Below are 24,899 nucleotides of genomic sequence, written 5' to 3'. Positions count from 1 at the left end.
TGATGCAAAGCATCGTAGGAGGTGCCTGCGGATAAATATCTGGCGGTGATTTTTTGTGTTATAGAACGTCCTTAAGGACGTATTAAATAATTTCAAATCAAATAATGTCTTTAAGCAGTGGGAATGTGTTTTAATCTGTCAAAATCAGAACGGTCTTGAAAACAAAATACCTTAAATTGTCTGACATGATATGATAGGTCAGAAAAATAAAATGGCACCTCACATGTTTTCTCCTGTAAATTCTTAAAGTTCTGTTCACATGCAAGTCAGATTTTAATATGTAAAAGTTAAAGAACGTGGTTTCTGATGTTGGTCTGTTTCTTATTGATTTCTCGGCAAATCATAGCTATCTAATTTTGTCTGCCTTCCTATTGATTTCCAGCAGGAACAACGTCTTTTCATAAAGCGTCAGAAAAGTTGCCATTTGGTTTCAAAATTACTATAATGTAAAACAGTTTTGCTCTTAACGTTCCTTTCAATAAAATAATAATCATACTTCAGAATGTGAAATACAGATCTGTACTGTTTTTATTGACATGTTACCTACGTCTAGAGAGATCTGAAACTCAACAATAAATTTCTTTAATTGTCTCTTATTAACAGCTTACTAAATGCTGTTGAAAAAAATATATCTTAGGTTTAAATTTACCTGTCTTTAGTTATGTTCAAATTAGTTCCTTCTAATGCAGACGTTAATAATGCAGTCTTACACTATTCTGTAACATTTGATTTCCCCAATGGAATTACAAATTGTGTATGATTTAATTAATGGTAGAGTTAGTTAAATGCTTTGAGTTGACATACATTTGGAAAGCTGTAAGAGACACATCGCCCTGTAATTTTCATAAGGCTGCTGGGCTCATGTAGGAAAGGTGCTTTTCTACATAGAGTAAGTATTTTTTGTGGCCACCATTATAATCTGTTGCAGTTTACCGGAATTTTCTCTTCCGCTGTGCCGTTCCTTTTATGACAGAATATTTCACTGTGCTGCAGCTCTGGGAGCACAAAATGGGTGAGGATGCTGCTTCCTTGCAGGGCTGAGAGCAGGGAAATAGTCAAAGACAAAATGGATTCTCTGCTGTTCAGATGGGGAAATATTGAGCACATTTTTTTCAGTGTGACTTGCTGTTTTTAAAGCATTGAGTTAATACATCAGAATTTCCCTTATTAGAAGTGACATTAAAGTGATTATAATCAAGATTTTGAACAGGTACGATGAATGTTTAAAATGCTTTTAGTTATGACTCATTTATGTAGACAGTAATGAAGAGAAATACAGATTTCTGGAAATTAAAGCACACAACGGCATCTAAAAATTGAAACAGCAAGGTTAGGCACAATTAATACTTGCATAACTGACAGCTGTGGTTTTCAGATGTGGTACGAAACAATGTCACTGGTAAAATTAATTTTCAAGTTATTAAATACTTTGGGCTATATGGCTTATGACAATTAAATTAGTTTAAGATGATGCTTGCTTAGTGGAGCTTGTTGGTGAAAACGCATTCTGAAGAGAACGGCTGATCGTTTGCTTGCTTTTTGAATGTGAACGGATGTTTTCAGCACAGAGTTCACAAAGCATTGGTAAAAAAAGGAACATTTGCTAAGAGAAAACACGTTAGCCTCTATGCCTGTATGTCCCAAAAATGAAATTGATTATTGCTTTGTGTCAGGTATTCAGTAACCATTAAATGTTTTTTGGTTTTTGATTAGTATGTTACAGACAGCCCCAGAATCTGCAGTTAAACAGAGAAAAGCGGTGTGCTGCTGTGTCATATAGCCTCCTTCCAAAGTAATAACCGGCGCTCACGTCAACGTTGCCTACTGCAAGAAAGGTTGCAGTGAGGCCAGATAAGAATCTATAATTGCATGAAAGTAATTGATACACGTCATCTATCACTAGCCTTAATCTGAACGCGTGAAGCAGCCTGGGATTTAGGCAGTGCTCTTCAGCTCTTCCAAGGTACAGAACGTTTTTGGTAAGCGCATGGCTAAACACATAGAGCCGTACCACGCATTTGTATTTTTTGTTGCAAACTGAAGTCAAGTGACTGAAACGCTCATTTGCAAAATGTTCAGGGTGTGCTCGGGGCCTGAGACAGGCTTGGCAGGCTGGGAGGCGTGAGCGCCGTGCATGCGGCGGCGCGGCTCTTTGCAGGTGCGCCGGACCGAGGCAGCACGTTGTTGGAGAGCGGCGCAACCGTCCCGAAGCGCTAATGAGCGCGGGGGCTGTACTGATACCTACTGGATACTGAACAAGTTCAGGCGTTGAGCTTTTTGGGAAGAGTGAATGATGGCTAATGATTATTTAATGACAGATCTCTGGACTGAAAGGCACTTAGCACTCGCTGTGTACTGCAAAGCCTATTTCTCAGAGCTTCCGACAGGTTTATTTGGTCTCACCTTGAGTAGAGCAGTGCTGTATTGATTTCATCGGTGTGGATTTAAACACACTATTGGCTTAAAATAGCACCACCTATGCAGAAGAAAATCAAGTGTCTTAACCCTTAAGGCTGCCACTAGCTACCATGTAATGCTTTGACTGGAGGCTAACAGATTCCTGACAGGTTTTGTTATCCTGAGAACCACCATTTTTAATTAACAAGTACATTGCAATTTTTCAATAGCACGTGTTTCATAGTGGACCATGTGGATAAGCTGTGGGGATTTACATGTGGGCTCTGACCTCCCCGGGAGTCTGACCTGAGGTCGTTGGTGGGGTCAGACTCTTTGATTTGAGATAGGATCTTAAATGAAAGATTTAACAGAGATGAACTTTTTTCATTTTTTGTAAATCTTTTGGTGGCTGCAACAGTTTTTTCTAAAATAATACTCTATACTCATCTGAGAAATATTATTCACCATGAGAGGTTTTACAGTTCTCCTGTCTTTCAAAGTTGCTGTAGCTGGCTACCTGCATAAAACTACATTACTAGCATCACTCAGGGAATATATTATCAAAAAATAAACCGGAAAATGTCCTGCCTTTAATAATACAAAGCTATGTGACTTACTGGTATTTAGTTATTAAACTGGTCTGTTGTAAGATGTCCTATGAAATACTAGAAAAATAAGGTTTAAACCTTTCCAGTTTTTACAGTAGTAATAAAGCTCCATTATTTCAAATACTTTGCTGCAGACACAAAAAGAAAATAGCAAGACAGGCATTATCAAATAAATCAGTTCAGTGTGCCAATAGGGAGGAAAAACAAGACAAAACAAAGCCCCCCACCAAGCCATCTTATGTTTTTATTCCAGAGGAGTTATTTTGCTCACCCTTACCTAAATTTATTTTCAAGTGGTGTTTTCAAGTCCTCTTTCACTATCACACATGCATATCTTTCTTTAAAACATGCATACCTTATAGTGAGAATAATAGAAATGTCCAGGAAATTTTCATTAAATGTATTAGGTTTTTATGTGGTTCACTTCCCTGTCTAATAGTTTTTTAGCAGATATCTTTATAAAACACAGCAAGAGATTTAATTTAAAAATACTTACTGTTACGACACTAAAATGCCTGTTCTTCTTGAGTAAATTTTATTCAAACAGCGTGCATTTCAACTCTGTATGGGTAGTGCTGCAGTGTAGTTTGTTTTTAGTCTTCTGTAGTTCTTGTCTCAATTGTAGGAATCGTAAAAAGACTGACTACAAAATGTGTTATGTCATAATGAGCAAGCTACTGTTTGAAATTTTTGTTTGATTCTCCCTCTCATATTTCACAGAAGTACTGTGAAAACAGCAGAAATTAAAATGGTAAAAAAAGCTTAATAAACAGAGAAGATAAACATTAGGTTTCAGAGTTAGCCATCACACATAGTCTCTTTAACCACTGTATTGCTGGATTTCTGTGTTGTGCTCAACCTCCATGTATTGACTGTCATGGTGACAAGCAAGTTGGAAAATCTTTACTTGTTTTTTTAATGTGGGAGGGGAAAAAAAAAAAAGTTTCACAAAATCCATGAGCTTTCAGTCTGCACTCAATGTAGATCTCATAAATATATTGAAGACTATGGAATTGCTTTGGTCTATAAGATGTGAGGGTCACAACTTCAGGAATGTGTCAGTTCTCCCTATTTGCAGATATTTTTTCCCTATCGGTCAACAAAAGACTGAAAATAGAAATAAGTTGCTCCGAAGAAAAAAGCTTTATATATTTGCCCTTTCTTGTAAGTGGTAGGAGAATGAGCGCATAAGTTAAACCTTGATAAAGATAGTTTTAACTCTGGCCCACGCTCAGCAGCACGCGGTGACAGATCTGCCCCGGGTGTATGTCCTGTCACAACTTTGCTGTACCTGTTACTTCATCAGAAGAGGTTTTTCCGTGATATTTAGCACTGTCTCAGTAGAAGCGTTCTGAGTGTATCTAGTGACTGAGGAAATAAGGAAACGCGTTGTGAGAATTCAGTCCTGGAAGTGGGCTGGCAGAGCTTGCCAGGAGAAGGTCCCGAACTTCCCGCTGGCGCTGGCACTTCCAGGCGGGAACTTCAGCGCCGGAGTCAAGGCTGTGCGCAGCGGGCAGGGGTCAGTGAAAACGTAGTCTTAGGCACAGATTTCTCTTTCCTCTGTTGGACCAAATTTTCTTAGTGTATTGCGTTTACACTCTGATAGTAGGAATAAATAATAATTAAGAAAATATAAGTTGAATTACCAGGAGTGTATTTCGCATACAAGTGGTCTGTGCTAAAGACCTGCGTCCAAAATCCACGCTGTCCAAATCGGGTGTGGTGTTGGTTTGGTTTGGTTTTTATTGCTGCTGCTGCTATGTTGGGGGGGGGGGTGTTTAATTTTTGTTTAAAAAAACAAAACAAAACAACAAGGAGGTTATTCCAAACTAAGCCAAACTGCTGAGATGAGAAGAGATTGTATGGAGCCACTTAATTACTTTTTTTTTTTTTTTTTGGTAAGAGATTGAGAGTAAGCTGTAAGGAGCTCGATCAGGTGAGATGGTCAGAGCATCGCACAGGGGCTGCTGCCCTCCCTCCGGACGAGGGATGGACCCTTCTCTGCTGTGCCAGTGGAGGGAGCTCTGTGTGTAGGAATGGCTACACTTTCAAGCAATCAAATACTCTTAATAATGTGAGGTTAGTAATGAGTAACCACAGTTCTCATAAGGTTAGATAAACTAGATTGTTTCCTGTCTTTCTGCGTTTTCCTCCTGCTCGCTTTCTGTGTCTCTATACTGTTTTTCAGTTCTGATTTGTTGTGAACTCTCCGGTGTTCTAAGCTTTAAGGAGGTGCCGAAATTACTGTAATTATTCTTCTGTATATAATCTTAAAAACTATAAATGTAGGCAAACTCATAGCATGGCTCTGACTGGTTTAAGGATCCTGAACAGTTAAAGGTAAGGATAAATATCTCTCATGGGCACGTTTAGTGTATAGTTTTCTTGAAGTTTTTTGCTATTTCCTGTTTAGGTCACAAGCAGAGCATTATGTAAATTTATTTACAGTAAGAAAAGAGTACAATTGACATGAAGAAATACTTTACATTATTGACAGCCAAGACGAACGTAAGAAAAATTGCATTTCCCTCCCGTAGCTCTTGTGTGTTCTTTCATAATATCCCATACAGTACAGAGAAACTACTACAGTTCCAAATGCAAACAGTTTCAGTGGTTGTCACCGGTAAGTTCTGTCTCTACGTTTTGGTGTGTGTTCGCTTCCTCTCTGGCATCTGATGGAAGGGCTGTGAGAATTTTCTGAATTTGAGTAACTATATATTTTTTTCAGGCCTGAAAGAGAGAGGGAAGGCAGACTAGAAATGCTTATCTCAACCTGCCCAGTTACAAACCTTCCCTTCATAAATAAACAGAAAACTTGACAAAAGAAATGCAGGAAGAGGGACCTGGCAGGCAGGAGGGAGGAGTGACGCTGCTTTCATGGAGTTCAGTTTGCAAGTTTTCATCTATAGGTAGCGACTCCTGATTGTGTTCGTTCAGCACTGGGAAATACGAGCTGTGACAAAAATCGAGAGCTTGGTTATGACTTTTCTTTGTACCCTTAAAATACCAGACTGGGATGCAAGGTCTGAGTTCTCAACCACATTTGATGCAAAGTACATTTGTGGTGTTGAGCAAATTATTTTATTCATTTCAAATGTATCACGTATTTTCAAAATACATAATATTTTAATGGGCTAACTGCTGCTGAAAGCAGATGTACCTGGCGCTGTGCATCTGTGCCGTGTTTGAGCTTAGATGAGGATTCTCTCTCGGCTGTCGGAGAGGCTACCGCAACATCTTTCCTAGGTTCTTTCACTTTAAAGAATTTTATGCCCGTTAAATGCTGTGCCTAAATCTGTGATTACACCTACATTTGAATTACTGGACGTAATTACAACCCCACAGTTCATTGCGTGGCGCTGTCGTTCGCCACGCTGTGGCTGGGTGGCTCTCCGTGCCGATCGCCGTTTGATGGAGCCGGGCTGGGGCGCGGTTTTGGTGGCCTGGGGCTGCCGGAGACCGCCCCTCTGTGCGCAAACCGCTGCGGCAGCGCCGCAGGTTCAGGCGGTACGTTTGATGACAACGACTGGGTCTGGCACCTACTTCCCGTGAGGCTTTGATACCTGATACAGTACGGGAGCACCGTCGGTATGCGCCTAATAGCAGGTATAAAGTATCTGGTAGCAGTCCATCTCTCATAAAACCCCCTTCAGCCTTAATTCACATCCATTGATTCCTATTCCAGTTAAACCTGGAGAACTTAATTTGTCTTTTAATCCTTTTATTGTAAGCTAGGATAAAATTAATTTTACCCAAGAACTGTGCAAAGCCAATTAACATGATCTTTTGAGTTATTTAGTAAAGTGCTTCAAACTGTTAAATTTATCCTGACCTCATGGCTGCACTCTCTGACTGCTTTTTAAATGAAGTAATCAATATCTCGCAGCCTTTTAAACAATTTAAACTTCTGAAATATTTTACCTGTATTTTAAACACTTCACAAATATGCTTCATGCTGTCTGTAAAGCTGTCTCCTCTCAGCAGTTGTGGATGTTATCTCAGTTTTTGAGAATTAATTTTGAAATATTTAATGTGGTCGTTTTGTCTAAAGAAAACCCAGCTGGGTAAATGTATGGACACGATAGGTTTCTCTTTTGGTGTGTAGATCTGGAAGTGTGTTATTTTTACAACTAAAATGTAGAACATTTTTGTCCTTTCACCAGTGTAGCTTCTGTTTTCCACATAGAGCTATTTGAGGTTATTAATTTTCTTACTGTGATAGGGTGATCAACCGTCCTGTCAAGAAAATGGATCTCTGTGTCACCCTTTAGCATGATTAAATGGAGGCATGTCACTGTGAGAAAATACCAAATTTTCATGAGACAAATGAAACTGTAGAAAGGACTAGTTTTATGGACATTATTTCATTTTAAAATCTCCCAAATGGCTGTCAGGTTATTTCTAGGAAATCGTTGCAATTAATTGTATGTTTCAGTAGTAATTAAAAGACAAAACAAAAAAAAAGGCAAAAATATTTAACCTTTGTTTTTTTCCCCACTCATCTGGAGCTTTTGGGGAGGGGTGTTGCTGGGAAGAGGGCTGAGATTTTGTTGTTTTCGGGGGTTTTTGGCGTTGGGGGGGGGGGTTTAGCTCCTTGGTTTTGGGTTTTTTTTGTGGTAGAAAGTCCTACACTGCAGCAGTGAGCAGGATAAACACCAAATAACTAATGAAACACTCTTAAGAATATTTCCCACCCTGTTCTGGTTGGAATTTATTGTTCGGTTAACAGTTACCTCGACATCCTGGGTGCTGGAGTCGCGGTATCAACAGTAGGAATTAGCTCGGCTGCAAGTCTGCGCCGAGCGTGCGGCACCGCGCCGCTGCAGGCCCGGAGGTTCCCTGCTGTACCCTGTATTAACTGCAGACGAACGTGTCGCCGCGTGCCGTGCGACGACAGCGCTCGGTCTGCCCACGGGAAGACGGAGGCGCGGGTTGAGAGGGGGCTTGCGGATGCCCGCTGGTTCGTTACTTGCCGTTTCAAGCCGAAATGCGAGGGCTCTGTTGAGCCAGGCCTGTGATCTGAAGGATGCTCTGCAATCCGTCCTTCGGGATCTAGTGAAGGGTTAACTTCATACTGCTGTAATCAAATGAAAGGCGGGCGGGCGGAGGGCGCAGCACCGAGTGCCCCCGTGGTTTAATTTCCTACTGGAAGCAGCACATGTGTTCGCTCTTCCTTTCTTCCCCGCCTGGGAGCCGTGGCCGGCGCGGGCGGCGCGGCTGGGGTCAGCGCCTCGCCTATTGATCAGCATCCTGCGGTCCCCTGCTCCAGCATCTGCTCCGCTGCCTGCTCCCCGCGCCTGCTGCAGCACATTAGAATAGAAATCCATAACCAGAGCTGTGCTCATCCAAGCAGGGGAAGAAACTAAATTAAATGGTATAAAACAATCTTGGATCAGGAGTTTGTGCCAATTCATCTTGATCTAAGATGTCACACCGGGCTCTGTCTGAGCACCTGGGCTAGAGGCGGCCGCAGGGAGCCGGGAGGGAGCCGCCATCCGTCACCGGCCGGCCGGCAGCCATGCCCTACGGCGGGGGCACCCCAGGAAACGGGGTGTGCCGGGCCACGGCCGCGCAGGGGCTGCCGTGCACCCGCTCGCGGCTCTCGTGCTCCCCAGGCGCCGGGGAAGAGCGGCTGCGGTCCGGGGCAGCGTGCAAGCGGACTGCATGCAAATGTTAATGGGAACCCGGTGTCTGCAGGTGGCGGGAGTGGGACAAGCAATTGCTAAACAGTTAAAACTCTCACATTTTTTGCTTTGTCTGTTACAGCCCATTTTCATCCTTCTACCTTTGAAGGCAGTTGCTATTGATTTTTTTTTTTTTTCCCCCCTCCCCTACTATTGTTAAGCTTTCTGTTGTTTTTCTCTCCCTTTTGGCTGGCATGTTGCTGTCACAGCTGCAGAGTGGTTGCCTGAACAAGGATGGTCTTCTAACACAGGTTTCAAAATTTGGTTAGCTTTCTTGTAGGTAACATTTAGCTTCCCATCGAGCCGTGTGAATGTCGTTACCAGAGAAAGACGTACAGTGTGACTCGCTAATTCACCCTTCGTTAATCCACGAGCCTGATTAAGTCTCATTCTAGTGCCAGGTGGTGCCTTCCGACTTCTCGGCAAAGGTTTAACAGCGGAGTGCTGTAAGAAGGATTAAGACTTCATTATTTTTGTAGAATATATGGTAGGGCATTTCCTAGTATGCTGTGAATGAGTATTATAGATAAAAGTGAACTGTACTTGTCAGAGTTCTTTCCAGTCAATTTCTTCTTAGATTTTGGTTTTTTACTCAAAAAAAAAAAAAAAATTAATGTGCTATGCTAGACTAATGATGTAGATTTCAGTTTTATTTAAAATTCATAATAGAGTGAGTTTTTTCACTCTTTTGAAGAATGTTTGTTAAAATACCATATGCCACATTTTAGTGTACAAAAATACTGGTTTGGTTTAATGGCATATATTCTTAGGCTAAAATTTAGTAAGAATCTGAATGTGATGATGGATCCTAAAACAAAAAGATGCTTTTATATAATACAAATAAGTTATCCTAAAAATCCATCTTTTAATAAAAAAAAAAATTACAACTTGTTACACAAATTTAAAATTAACAAAAAGGAGACCAAAAATCACCTTTCACAAAGGCTAGACAAGCACAGAATTCCATGGATCTTTTATCAACTGAACAAATAAAACTATGCAAGTAGGCAGTTTTCTGGTGGCTCTGTTTTCCCTGTGATATCTTCACAGTTTTTTGAAGGGTGGGTTTCGTTGAAGACAAAGCTTGCAGTAGCTGATATTTAGACTTTTATCGTGCATTGTAGGTTTTGAGAAGTAAAATGGAATCATCTCTACCAGCTGAAAATCCTGGTAAGGGCAGTAACAGTCCAGAAGACATGATTTAAGTTAAACAGAAACCTCTTTTATTTTCCCTGGGAAACACAATGTTGTTTGGAGTATTAAAGAAACCCTGCTTCTGTTTTTTCTCATATTTCTTGCTTTTCATTTTAGGTTGTCTGTCTGGTCTCCCACAAATGAAAAAAATATCTACGTCCTATGAAGAGAGACGGAAGCAAGCCACGGCCATCGTCCTGCTGGGCGTGATCGGGGCAGAATTTGGAGCTGAAATTGAACCTCCAAAACTTCTCACTCGGCCACGTAGTTCCAGTCAAATTCCTGAGGGATTTGGTTTGACTAGCGGTGGATCAAATTATTCCTTGGCAAGACATACGTGTGAGTATCCCGAGTACAGTTTTCCCTGGCTGTGGTGTTGGGGGCAAAGGGGTAGGGAGGAAGGGGTCTTATTTACATTTCAGTACAAACCGATTCATTTAAAATATCCTTTCATTGGAAAAAATAAAGTTTAGACATTTTGAATGTGCAACAAGCAACACCACAGGAAGAGGTTGCCAAGAAATCAGCGCTGACAGAGCGGTGGGCTGGTGACTGGATGTGGGGTGACAGTGGTGCTTCTGGGAGGGAGGCACCGACCGCGGGGGAGAACCAGTGCAGTGTTCTCTGGTGTCGGCCAGCTCTTCTGCTGAAATCCTGGCATCCTTTATTCTCCTCCCAGTCAAACCAAACCACTTGCATTTAAGACTGCAGTTATGTAGTTCTTTCTTCTTTTTATCCTGAAAACACTCCTTGCGTTAGTAGAGGGAGAGGGAGGAGACCATCAGCGCTAGTCCTGCCTCTGCCATTGACTAATCTTTGTTTTCAGCAATTGGTGTAGGTCTTGCTCTTAGTGGAGCTTTTCCCCCTGTGACTGAGCACTGGCAAGTTTGCATACTTGACACTCATACGTTTTGGGACGTGGATCAGTAGGCTATAGAAAAACATACTTGGCGATGAGGTGAGGGGGAAGCATGCAAGATGTCTCATGTAAAAATCAGAGACAGGTGAATTTAGCAGAAAATGGTGGAATTCAAGATGTGCTATATCAAGTGTTAATTCTGATCCTATATCAAAATTGCTTCTGCAGTATTGATGTAATTATCCTTAGTATGAACAGTAAACGTGATCTTATCCAAGATGGTTGCTTATCTATGTATTGACTGTTTGATGTTAATGTTGCAAAATCTAATAGAAGCAAACGCAACTACAGCACCCTGGTTCATACAACTGTTTTGGCCTGGTAACTGAGCATGCTAGTATTTGTTTGTTTTATGTGGAGTCTGGGAAAAGTCTCCTTTGTCATCTCTGTAGGATCTCTCGGAAGCACTACAGACTCATTGCCAATATTGCCTGAAAAACTATCTGCAATCTGGTTAGCTATAAAATAATTCCTCAGCAGTGGATTTCTCCTCCTGCACTAGTTCAGCCTTCACCTGATGCCCAAGTGCCTTTGAAGGAAGAGTGAAAAAACCCAAGTAATTGAAAACCAGCGTATTGTCTCAGCTCCAAGCTATTACAGGGGAGAACTGGTAGTAATGATAAAAGAGGTGGACTGTCCTTCCATCTGGAGCCCCGGTTACATGAGCTGTACACGCTTCCATCCAAAGTGCACTGTTCAGTGCATCAAACCTGAAAATGACTGGGAGGAGCGCTGATTGTCTCACGGTGCAGTATTCTGTCCCTTTAGCACAAAAAGTCTTAAAGGCCTTGTCTGCCGCAGCATGACTGAGGACATGCTTTGTATTGGTTTCATTTCTTACGTTTCTGCTTGCTTGTACTGGAGAGCAGGCTCACTCCCCGTGTCTGTATCAGGCTATGAAGACTTCTGGTCAGAAAAGGTGCAAATCTCAATTCTGTTGTGTTTTTTTCTAGTCATTTTTTACTCCACCTCATTTTCCTATAAAATATGCAGATAATGAGTTTTGTAATGATGATAAATTTTATATTTTTGTTGTAACAAAGTGCAGGGAAAGTGCTGCTTTTTTAGTTACATGGTAATGTAATACTATAACAATAATAGATAAAGACAGCTTTATTATATACTAATAGATTAAACATACTATAGACCATTCCCTTCTGTTGAAGTCTGTTGGCATGATATGGTTTGCAACCATGCTGATAAATTCCCTTAGCTTTCAGAAAAGGAGGGGATGTGCAGCCTGCCCACAGGGAATGGGCGATTGCCCACACAGCCCTGAGCCATGCCTGGGGGTTGTCCGGGAGGCTGTTGGCTGGCACGCAACAGCACTGAGCTAGCAGCCATTTCAACTAAATTGTAAAGATTGTGTTGAGAAGCTCAAAAACCTTGTGGAGCACTGCTTAAGTCACTGGTGTAGGCACAACCTCCATCTTCCACGCAGTAGGTGGCTGAAATTCATTTTCCATGAAGCGTGGCGCTGCTTCCACTGATTTTTTGAAAGGCAAGGGAAAGGCTGGTTGACTGAGCGCACACACAGTGCTCGCGTCTGAAAAATGTGCAGTCCTGGTTGTGACAGCGTGGAAATGTAGGGTAGGCTGTGCAGCGCGTCACAAACCAAGTCATATCTCTGAGAAACCTAGGGAAAGATCTGTCATTTTTTTCAGCTGACATCTTCATAGAACTCATTTGTAGATCCACTGCTTTCCTAAACAGGACTATTCTGTCAGCCCTTTGCAAACCGAAATAAAAAGTCTGGCAGTTCTCTCCTTCCTCTTCTTTTATTGCACATATAGGGAACTCTGCTTTAAATACATGTATTTTTAATTTCTTTTTAACTGGGGTTGTTGGGGGCTATGTTGTTTCTTTCTTTGTTTCCTACTGTGTTCTGCATTATTGCCCAGTTTAAGTTTCTAAGCTATTTCCCTCTTGAAATGATATCAGGAGATGAAAGGATGGAGAAGGCTTTCTCGTGTCCCTGGATGAGCCAGCACAAGGGATTGTCTGTCTTCAGGTGGCACAACAGGTTCTTCCTTGCATCTCTGTTACAATGCAAGGCTGAGTAAGACTTCTTACCCTTCCAGACTGATATTTGGGCACAGGGTCAAAATATGCTTTGTTTGTCTTTCAGAGTTTCCTAAAATAAGAGGATGCTTACATCTTAGACTCTCAAGCAGTGCAGAGTGCTCTCCACATTGTTTGGAAGCTGTTGGTGATGCAGAGATCATCTTTCTCTTCTTCAGTCTTACAGTGGCACGCTCCACAAGCGAAGTCAACTTCATTTATGCTTCAATTCCAAAACGCTATTGAACCTAACATTGCCTAATCTACCATGGAAAAGAAGTCCAATCGTTTCAATCAACAGTGCCGTATCTTTCCCATTCTCACAGTTGTATAGATCTGATGCGAGCCCCTAGTTGATGCTGTCACTTTGTCGGAGGCATGGCTGAGACACTTGGACCTGTCTTTGATACTCACAAGTTCTTTCCTCCAGTGTGTGTCTTTATTTGCATGTTATTTTTGTTACATTAGGCTTAACAGTGTTATAAACTCCAGCTTTGAACTCCTATTAATCATAATCTCACCAACACTGCACAGTTGTCTGGCTGACTGATAGGTTGAAATACAGTCTTTCATGTAGATGAAGCTTGACATATTAAATGCTGAAAACTTAGATCGAGGCCGTAAAGTAATATCTGAAATGGATGAAGAGCCAGATGAAGATCAGTTTTTTCCTCCTAGTTGGAGGAAAAAAGTACCAGAGATAATGAGTTATACTTTTGATGATGGCATTGGCAGTAAACTTGATCTTCTTCATCACATTTTATATACTTTGCTAATTATAAGAATTTGATGTAAGTCAGCATTGCTGTCTTGCTGTTGTGACGTGCCCTGAACCCACAGTACCAACTCACATTTCCACAGAGGTGGGAGGATGCTATTTTCTCAGATGTTGTGCTCAAGTAGAGCATGATATGCCAGTACCTCTGACAGCAGGTATGGTACTGGGAGCAGCTTTGTTTTGAGGCGTGTCCACCACACCCATCTGTGACACATCTCACTTAGAGTGGGTTCTTCTGATAGCCATGAAGTAGAAGGGTGTCGGCGTGATGCCTCAGACAGACGTTTGCTGTTGGGGGTCTGCTGTGGTCCTGTGGGAGCCTGGTCCCCAGCACAGCTGTGCAGGGCTTGTACCACAGCGAGGTGCTCCCAAAGCGGGGCAAGGATAGGCGAAGACTCGCTGAAAATGGAAATACCGCGTGCCAGGAAATGCTGTTCTTGGGATGTTTTTTCTTTATATGATCATGCTTGCTAAAAGGCTATTCTCATCTTTACTCCACATATGTAATACTGCAGAAGGAATAACTTTGAAAACTGGACAGTTGTTCAGGGATTCAGTTCTTTGAACAAGAAAAAGCAAAAGTCCTAGTATGCGCTCAGACTTAATGTTTTTTCTTTTTGATATATGTCCTCTGATGGCTTTCAGAAAGGATAGTAAAAGCATACAGTTATTTCTTTGTCTTCCAGCGACACAGAAAATATTTTTGGCCTTTCAGAACAGATGAGTTGATAAGGTGTAGTCCGGTCTTGTGAAAGCTGGCTGTAGGATGTAAGCGATGGTGCGAACCAGCAACACTTAGATGAGGAAATCACCGGTTTTCCCCCGTTTGAAGTTGGCTGTTTGGCTCGCGGGTGCTGCAGCGCGCAGTACATGCTGACCGAAGCCTGGTGCAGGGCGGCCGCCCTGGAAGCGCTCCTGGGATGAGCGCGGCGTGCTGCCCCCGTGCGCTGCCGGGGCCTTCTGCCCGCCTGTGCGACAGCGTTTGCAGAAACCGTTTCTGATGATGCCTCTCCTCCCCTTCAGTCTAAGGTGTGATACCTTTAATCGCCATATTCTATGGTCGTATGCTGAAACTGTATGCCGCGAGTTGTCCAAAGTAATGAGAGAAATTGCACGTAGCCTAAAGCCGCAGTATTTTCTGTTTCAAAATAAGTTATCAAGATGGATTACTTCTTCATTTACGGTATTAATGCATACGGAATTTTTGCTGTACGAATTGTGAATGTTGTGATCTACTGTATTTAAGTAATGATTGTGATTTTGAGAAGGTAGAATTCTCTAGAAATCCACTCAGTGACCTGACCTGACATCCTGCATTAATCTCTGTTGACCTTACAAATAGTTCATGGGATATTTAATTATAAAATGCCACCCAAAGAATTTCTCATTACAGATGCACCACATCACACTTAAACTGCAGCTAATGCTGTGTTTATGAAGTTAATGGGCTGATAAATCTGAATGACTATTCTGTCCTGAATATGAAAATACTTGATTCTGTTGTTAATGTGGTGTATTTTTCAAAGCATCTGCCATCAACATAGTTATTAACGATAAGTGTTTTGCCCTTTAACTCAGTCAGTGTCATATGCGACAGCATGTTCACGGCATTGAGTATATATTGGTTTTCCAGGCTACGCGTACATACCTCATTCCAAAGAAAATTTTAGGGTTTCCACGTCGCGTAATGCATGGCAGTCGCTCGAGTGTTGCTGGTTTCTGGATTAAGTAAGCCAGCGGTTATGTTCCTAAAGCAGACTCATGAAACCATTTTTCATTTTTTCATTATTATGTCCCAAATTTATAGCAGATGACCTTCTTGCCTGTTAGGCAGGAGAGGAGCAAGTGAAGTTTCTGGACAGAAGGAGAAATATATGTGTCTGCATAGTTGTGTGGGGTTGTACTGCCTGGTGTTAAGAAGCTTTTTCCATTACGGGGCCATGTTTGTAAAATGATACACTGTTCGGCCACGTCTCTGGAAGCCCTCAGCCAAAACAGTGTAAATCGTTAGGTTAGGATGAAGAAAATATTTATTTTTCAAAGCAAATACAATTTCAGTGACATTGGAAATTTAGGACACCTATGCTTAAAGCAGGGATTTGCTGTTAAGGACATAGCTTTTGCGTTAAGTGTGTGTCCACCGTGTCCTTTTCTGCCCTCTCCCAGGGAGCTCTGTCAGAGCGGAGATGAGGGCAGCGCTGGCAAATGCGGAGGGCTGAGCTGGGCTGCGTGGCAGCGGGGCTGGAGGTGGAGGAGGGTGGGGAGAGGATGAGCGGCATGTGAGGAGGATCACAGGTCAGGTCTCTAGTTCTGATCAAGGACCGTTGCCGTATGAAGTGGATGAGATATCGCACATTTGGTTATTTTCCTCAATTTTGGATTTTTGGGGTTTTGTGTTATTTACTGCCTGATATTCAGGCTTTCACGGCTCAGTAATATCTTCTAAAAGTCTCATCACTGCAGCCTATGAATGCCTTTTCTGAGCAATATATTTATTTTCGTGACATTTCTATTGCTACTGGAACTTGTGTGTGTATGTTAGAGAGAGGTTTACCTTTCAAGATGTGCCGTGACTGCAATCCATTTGTACACGTATGTAGGCACACAAAAAGTAAGCGAGTACAAGATTATTGGGGTGTTGTCAGGCATTTTACATGTTTTGTTAAATTGGGGTTTCCAGCATTACAGGTTTTTGTATAGTATCTCCAATGTATTTTGTCTGAAAATAGAATTTAACCTGAGATAAACTTGAATCCATCACTCCATCAACTACCTTGAAACCTTTTCTAATGTCTTTAGATCTGTTAGTTCTGTAATGTGAAAATATTTAATTGCCACTCGAGGCAAGGAGGAGACAACCCCTGTGAGGAGGAGGTCGCTCCCCGCTAATTGTATGCACCTCCTGCAGAGCCGATAGGCTGAGCTGGCAGCAGCAATTAGTACAGATGAGCCCGCGCTTGGGATCATCACTTACAGAAGCAATAAATCAGTTGAGCACCTGAACAGCAGCCTTTCAGAGCAAATTAGGCAAACTGGCTCAGGAACTTAATTTAAACAAAACCACAACTGCGGGATTAAAGGAAATAACTGATTTTATTGTTTACAGTGAGCCTGCCAGCATGCCATGCTGTTGGCTGTATTTTTATATCAGCTATGCAGAAAGCTACTCGGGTTTGCGTGGATCCCCTGTTTCATGACATTATTTTCCTTATTTGGATCTGTACGTTGCAGTCAGCATACTGTGAAATTCCATGTACTATTAAGTCTAAAGAGTGCTTTTTTCCCTGAGTTGGTGTGATTAGATCAGTGTCTCGAGCAGAATTTTGTCCCTGAAGGGAAAAAAAAAAAATATGGAGAAATGGTGGTTTATGAAAATCTATATCTTAGCCTTAGAGATAATATTTAGAAAAAATAATCAATCTGTATGGCAGAAAGCGGTCAATCTTTGTGGCAGATATTATGCCCTAATTTAGATCTGTTTTTTTGCTTTAGCATCAAAATCAAATCTTAAAAATTATATTCACCTCTTTCCCCCAGTCCTACAGGAGAGGAGTGATTTGAATTACGTATTTTTAATCAGAGGTTTTCTTTTTGCATGTTTAATATTCTGGCTATTGTAATAGGTTGTATCAACGAACTAAAAATCTCTTTGTGCTTGGACTATGAGGGAAGCTGAGCACCAAATGAGTCACACCACCACCACCCGTTGTGTTTTCCACCAGTCCATACACCTCCGTAAGTGAAGGCTCAGCTTTGTGACTGATACCCTGTTTGGGGGTAGTAAAAAGTCAAAGTACGGTATCTTTTCCTCCAACTTCAGCTTTTCAGAGTCTTGCAGGCTGCTCGGACCAGCCCCGGGTCGTTCCCCAGGAGAGCGTCAGACCTGCCGAGAAGTCTCTAGTTGGCAATACTGGCAAGATGCGGGCACTGCCACCAGAGAACACTCATGCTTTCATCTAATGCAAAAGAAGCCAAAACAACCTGCTTTTTTCAGGCTGCTTGTTGGGCGGCAGCGCTGTGGGACACAGCATGCCGCTGGGTGCCAGCAGACAGAGCAAAGCTTCGTTAGCTGGGGCAGGGAGAGGCTAAACCCAAGGAAGACGCCTTGGGAAGGTGCCTGAGGGAGAGCTGAGCCTGCGCGGGGCCGTGCGAGCCGCTCTGCCCACGTGCGCGATGACGGCACCAGGAGAGGAGGCACAAGCTCCTTTGAAGAACATCACGGTTTTAAATTTAAGCACTTAAAGCGCAGCCTTCAGCTCCGCTTTGCCGTGGGTTGCGCCTTGTCACAGGCTGCAGCTTCACGGCAATCCCCATGTTCACTCCACTAAGCGCACGGCGGGGGCCCGTCCCCGGGGCGAGACGGTGCAGCGAGGCCTGCCTTGTGTGCGGGAGAGCGCGCCGGGAGTCTTGCGTGTCCTGCCGTACCTGGAGCACGAAGCACGTGCCCGCTCGGTGCTGGGGCCTGGGCTGCCCCGCGGGCCCCGTGTCGAGCTCCGCGGGTTGATCCCTGTCTCCTGCGCTCTTTCCTCGGCTGGACTCGGGTCCGCTTTGCCACCAGCTGAGTGTTTGCAGGTGCAGCTGGTCTCAGGGGAAGCTGTTCTAAGCTGAAAGGTTTGGTGTAGTATCAAATATTGAAACCTGCTCTACAGATGTGTTAAATATGAGTGGGGTTTTTTAAAACTTAAAGGGACAAAATTACTCCCATTTTACAGATAAGGAACAGAAGTTTTTCTTGTAGAAGTATGTGAGGGTAACTCAAATATTTGAACAAAGAGTATGACAGGAGATATACACACTAGTAACTTCAAAAAAACCCCAAAATGTGTATGATTTTGCCGCTGGTCTGAGCATGCCATCCCTTAATACCCTTTGAAAACACTGCTGATGCCACCAAAATTTTAGTTTTCTGCAGTTCTTGTGAAATGGGTGGCTGGATCATGTTGATGTCTGACGGAAAGGTACGGAGAGCACAGCCCTGGTGGCTTTTGGCAATCTGAATTTATGATGGTTTATGGTGAGAGGTAGTTAAAGTTGGATTCTCTCTTTTTGGTCCAGACAGGAGAGCTCCCTTCTGATGTGACAGGAGCAGGGAAGGGGTTCTGGGACATCTCACGTCAGCCCTTAATACTCCCAAGTGTGCTTTGCAGGACAGAGCGCCTTGTGTTGCAAGGGGACCTGGAGGATCAGCCCTTTGGGGTTAGGTCCGGTCCCCCGATGGTGCCATTCCCATTGCTCTTCACAGCCCTTACTCGAGACAGGGTGAGATATGTAACATTGCTGCAAACCTCGCAGCATTTGTGAGGTGTGTAATTCCTGATTTAAGCTCTTATGACTTCAGCCTTACAGCCATATGTTTTAATGTCCTCAGGGAAATGTATGTGCAGGAAGCGGCTGTAGTTCAAGAGGAGAACACCTGCCCAAGTAAATGTACTGTCAGGCTAGCGGGATGTACTGTGGGGGCTTGGTTTAGCCCACCTCCGGGCTAAACGCTAAGCAGGAGAACCCCCTCTCAGTCGAGAATGGGAAATTGGGGGAAAAAAAGAAAACTTGTGGGTTGAAATAGAAGCAGATTTAATCAAACAATAAAGCGAATATCAATACTAAAGCAATATAAGGTACCCAGAGTTATACTCAGCCCAGACAGTGGTGGCGAGCTGGGCACTCCCAGCAGCGAACGCCGGCCGGCGAACCCTGCGAGCGGCACAGCTCCCGTGCGGGGAGAGCCGGCCTCGGGAGCAGAGCAGCGGGCGAGACCCTCCAGGGATGGAGGCCACGGAGAGAGAGCCGCTCCCGGCAGACTCCCCAGCTGCTGGCGAGCACGACATTTATGGTATGGGACACTGGTGTTGGCCAGCCCGGCTCAGCCGCCTTGGCCTCACTTCCTCCCAGCTTTAGCAGCTGGCTGTCTGGAGACTGCCGGAGGCCTTGACCCCTTCGGAAACCCGCATACCACGGCTGGCCACGAACTAACCCAGAGTGTCTTATCAGCCTTGTTCTCACAGTAACAGGTGCTGCGGTCTTCCTGCAAATGCAGCTTTCCTGAACAGGAACTGATTTCATGATTCTATCCCAGCAAAATCAGGACATGTGATTAATTTGAATGTTTTTTATATCCATGGTTTTGCAAGTGTATATGCTTTGGGACTCCTTAGCAAACAGCACGTGTGTAAAGATCATGGCCCAGTGGCACGCATTTCTCAGCGTGGAGCAGATCTGCTGGGGTTGCTCAGTGTGCCACCCCAAGGCAATAGCAGCTGGTACCCGCTCCGTTAGCTGGCTCGCCTCTCCTCCCTGCCTCCCAAAGGGAGCACCTTTATCAAGTCTCCTTGCCTATGAGTAGCTGAATATTTAAAAGCAGTTCCTGTAACATCGATTTTTGCGTTTAGATGGGAAATTCAGAAAAATATATATTCTTTTTTGTTTATACAGCTGTTTTGCTTATTTTTTATTAAGTTTATTGTCAGAGAAGCAGAACTGATGCTGCCAGTACTACTCATATCTGAAGGAAGGTGTAGCTTCAGCTCCAGCAGCGGGTAACAAAGAGAACCGAAAGCAGGGATGCTTACCTGTTTGCTGTGCTAGATAATTTTTATATTTTGCAGCTGTGGTTCATAATTGCAATAGATGTTTTCTGGCCGCAGGGCATTGTGATCGGGCATATTATCTGCGATTCATTCTTTCCTTCCTGAGGTGGGTGGTGAAAGGTCCTCTCTATTGGAATCTGATTACAATTTCCATTTTGCACAAATAGCCAACCGGTTGGGAGGCTGATGAAATGTGCTGAGTGCCATTGATGGCACAACAAGCAGTAACAGTCTTTAGTAAGACAGATCATGTACAAAGTCTAGATTATCATTCCATATTGGTCATGCGTGTTCCAGCTGGGATAGCTGTTCTAAAGGGAAAAGAGGAATTCTTTCCCCAAAAGAACTCTCAAAAAAAATTGTAGTGTTGTAGTTTTATTTTGCTGTATTCTGTATGGCTGATATCTGCTCTTAAATGAAGGTTACATTTAGAGATAGTGTTTGACACGGCAAGTGAGTTGTATGTAAATATTACAGAGGGCTTAACCAGCAAACAATGGTGTGCTTTGACGATTCAGTTATATTATCTACGTGCAACGTTAACAGCTTAAAATATGTATTCTTCGTATGTCAAATGGGAAAACAAAGCTATGTATCCTTTTTGCTGTTTAGTGTCTGTATCTAAGAAAATAGTGCCCAAACATTGCCAATCAATAGTTTATATGTTTAAAAAGCACACTTCAGAATAACTTTTTTTATGAACTGCTACTTCATAAGCTGTGACAAGTCAATAAAACAGCCTGTGCTTGCCTTTGTAGTGAGTGAGATGAAGAGAAACTCAGAAATTAATTTATTTCATCATACAAATTAACATTATTTCCTCATTAGGATGCAGATGCCAAGCCAAGCATCCTTACTTTAAAAGGATAGGAGAGGAGTTGGAGTTGTACTGTCTTAGAGATATGTGTGGTAAGAATTGCAAACCTGAGAAAAACCTGTGAGATACTATACTTATTTTAGGAAGGAGAAATGTGGTAGGAAATAGACAAAAATAGTCAGCTTTTGAGACAACTAGCAGGCATTTGGATTTTCAATGAATGGGTTGATTAATGCTTAGTATTATAATTGTTGGAAATTATTTCTCTTAACTGTTTTGGAGTTTCTCTTGACTTATTTTTAATTAATAGTCTTTGCTGGGCTCTCTTGCCCTTCTTGGGAAGAAGGTGAGATTTGCTGAGTAAGAACCATGTGAAAATCATAGTTGTCTTTTTCTTGCCCTTGTTCTTCAGAGAAGTACCAGCAGAGTGTCAAAACAGCAGTCAGGCAGGAGTGCTCTGATCTCAAGCTACGCTCCTGCTGCCATTAGGAGCAGAGTCACTTAGGGGTGCTGCCGGGGCTCCCCTCCTGCTTCTCTATCTCTTCCCCCAGGCACTCTCTGCTGCTCTAGCACCAAGCACCTTGTGCAGGCCTGGGGAACTCATTGCTTGAAGATGTAAGCAGGGGTAAGCATTTATGGAATAGCAAGGAGTCGTGAAAACTCGTAAATATAGGGTGTGTTCGAGGGTATAACCCTTAATGCAGGCCAGCCTGCTGACAGGGAGTGGGAGCGGGATCCTGTGGGTTTTGGGGCAGTTCCCCTATCTACTTGTCCACAGCAGGAACTTCTAATAACTGCTATACCAGTGGCTCACGGTGGTCAGATTGGGTGAGCAGTCTTTTATCCAATGCAAAATGGCACCTCCTGTCTTCACATGTATGTGAGTGCATATGTGTGACCATAAATTTTCAAGTATTTTATTCTTCATATATGTTATCAATATTATTTTCCAACTTTTCAATATATATGTGTTCTTTCCTTATAGGCAACAGAGCTGCATCATTGTGCACTTACTGTAAAAAAAAATCTTGTTTAAATATGTATATCCCTTGTTAACTTTGAATTTCTTTAATTTTATGTTTTATAAGCAATTGCATTCATTTTAAATTTATGAAAGATCATAGCATAGGAGCACATAATCAACTCAAATGTGTATGACCTAAGTATCATATTGGGGCTTGTCTCTGAGCTGATGGTCCACAGCTGGTTGGAATAAATTGCTATTGAGAAGAGCAGTAAAAATTATAGAATCATACAACATCTCAGGTTGGAAGGGACCTCGAAAGATCATCTGGTCCAATCTTTCATGTGAAAAGGATCCTGGACGAGATTACCTATCACCATGTCCAATTGCATCTTGAATGAAAGCCTCCAGCCATGGGGACTCTACCACATCCTTGAGGAGGTTGTTGCAGTGATTGATTGTTCTCACTGTAAAAAAATTCTTTATGTTGGTGTGGTGGGTTGACCTTGGCTGGAGGCCAGGTGCCCACCAAAGCTGCTCTATCACTCCCCTCCTCAGCTGGACAGGGGACAGAAAACTTAAGGAGAACCTTGTGGGTGGAGATAAGGACAGGGAGATCAGTCAGCAATTACTGTCATGGGCAAAACAGACTCAACCTGGGGACATTAGTTTAATTTATTGCCAATCAAATCAGAGTAGGGGAATGAGAAATAAAACTAAATTTTAAAACCCCTTCCCCCCACCCCTCCCTTCTTCCCGGGCACAACTTCACTCCTGATTTCTCGCTCTCCTCCCCTGCACGGCGCAGGAGGACGGGGAATGGGGATTGTGGTCAGTTCATCATGTTGTCTCTGCTGCTCCTTCCTCCTCAGGGGAGGACTCCTCACCCTCTGCCCTGCTCCAGCCTGGGGTCCCTGCCATGGGAGACAGTCCTCCATGGACTTCTCCAACATGAGTCCTTCCCACGGGCTGCAGTTCTTCACGAGCTGCTCCAGCCCGGGTCCCCCCATGGGTGCCGTCCTTCAGGAACAGGCTGCTCCAGCCTGGATCCCCCATGGGAGTCAGAAGTTCCACCAGCAAACCTGCTCCAGCCGGGGCTCCTCTCTCCACGGGTCCTGCCAGAAGCCTGCCCCAGCGTGGGCTTCCTTCGGGGTCACGGCCTCCTTCAGGCATCCCCCTGCTCCAGCGTGGGGCCCTCCCCGGGTGCAAGTGGAGATCTGCTCCCCCGTGGAGCTCCATGGCTGCAGGGGCACAGCCGGCCTCCCTGTGGGCTTCCCCACGGGCTGCCGGGGAACCTCTGCTCCGGCGCCTGGAGCACCTCCTCCTTCCTTCTGCACTGACCTTGGTGCCTGCAGGGTTGTTTTCACGTATTCTCACTCCTCTCTCCAGCTGTAAATGCTGTGTGACAGTTTTTTCCCCCCTTCTTAACTGTTATCTCAGAGGCACTCCCACTGTCGCTGATGGCCTTGGCCTTGGCCACCAGCGGGTCCGTCTTGGAGCCGGCTGGCACTGACTTTATCGGACTCGGGGGAAGCTTCTGGCAGCTTCTCACAGAAGCTGCCCCTGCAGCCCCCTCCACTGCCAAAACCTTGCCACGCAAACCCGATACAGTCGAGATGAAACCTCTCATGGTGCAACTTGTACCTGTTGCCCCTTGTCTTCTCCGTGTGGCTCCTTGTGAAGAGAGACCCTTCATCCGCTTTGTAGCTGCCCTTTAAGTACTGGAATACTGTGATGAGGTCCCCCTGAGCCTTCTCTTCTCCAGGGAGAAGAGATCTAACTCCTTCAGTCAGTCCTTCAGCCAGTCCTTGTGTCCCCTGCAGCATAAAGATCATGGCATGTTGTCGAGGAGGACAATTTCAAACTGTCTTGACGTGGCTAGCCGCTGCCAGGGAAGCAATCCATCAGCGCCGGCACGGGGCTGACACCGTCGTAAGCTGGTTCAGAGATCTACGTGTTGGAAAACTAATCGCTGCTTGCGTGGTTATCTTTCTGTTGCTGTAGTTACCAGTTTAGCATAAGAGATGCTATTGCCAGAGGCTTTGTTTCAAGCTATGGCTTGAACGGGTTGTAATTCAAAATGTGTATTTTTGCCCTGCGTCCTGGCCTTTGGAGAGCTTTGATTTCATCTTCAAACTACTCAAGTACAAGCAAACATAACCCCTTGCTCCAGTAATGCTTGGTCACTCAGGTTTTACTTTCTTCAAAGATAAATCTGGTTGAATCAATTACTGGGGCGCCCTGTAAAGAGCCTAATGACAATGACATCAGCTGTGACACAGACCCAGCTATAGGTGTGTTACCAAAACTGAGGGGATGGGCACCTTTGGGGTGACAGAGCCTAGGGAGAAAGGAGCAACTTAAAATAGCTGTATTGCGCTGAGATTTTGTGTTGCTTACATGGCTGTGCAGTGGTTGAGAATAAAATACGGATGGTTGTTGGTGTGGGTGTGTTTATGTACCAGACACCGGTGCTGTGGAGAAGGTTAAGTCGCGATCCCTGACTCCTACAAGTTGTTGTGTTGACTTGACTTAGTTCATTGATATTGTGCATCTTCCACTGTTACATAGGTCACGGGTTGTCCAAAGTGCTTAAGAATTATAATTATGTGTAACAGGAGAAAAATTCTAAGATGAACGTATGGTTTGGTCAGCGCTATGATGGGTAAAACAGCTACTTCCTATGAAATAATGATCATTTTAATGGAAATAGCTTTATTTAGAAAACATTATATAATTTAGATTAAAATAAATAGCGTGGTTTAATGGAATTATGCAATTAACAGGAATGACAATACAAAGTTTAATGCACAGTTATGACCCGAGTCATATTGGCTTTCTCCTTCCTGCTAGATTATAAACAAATTTGGGATTAAAATAATGATCGCTTACT

General features: G+C 43.5%; 1 protein-coding gene across 2 annotated transcripts in view; it reads left to right on the top strand.

The window, feature by feature from the left end:
- LOC309415201 (WD repeat-containing protein 7) overlaps positions 1–24,899 on the top strand; it is a gene marked incomplete at both ends in the record, with an annotated part of 132,723 nt that overhangs the window by 52,591 nt on the left and 55,233 nt on the right. For both annotated transcript variants that reach the window (XM_082012652.1, XM_082012651.1), the window contains one exon: positions 10,001–10,222. In XM_082012652.1, coding sequence (XP_081868778.1) covers positions 10,001–10,222 — 222 coding nt within the window. The remainder of the gene's footprint in view (positions 1–10,000; positions 10,223–24,899) is intronic.

This window comes from Phaethon aethereus (assembly GCF_964289735.1).
Source record: "Phaethon aethereus genome assembly, chromosome: W".
Classification (NCBI taxonomy): Eukaryota; Metazoa; Chordata; class Aves; order Phaethontiformes; family Phaethontidae; genus Phaethon; species Phaethon aethereus.
The sequence above is the reverse complement of the archived record's forward strand: the minus strand, read 5'-3'. Positions and strand labels throughout refer to the sequence as shown.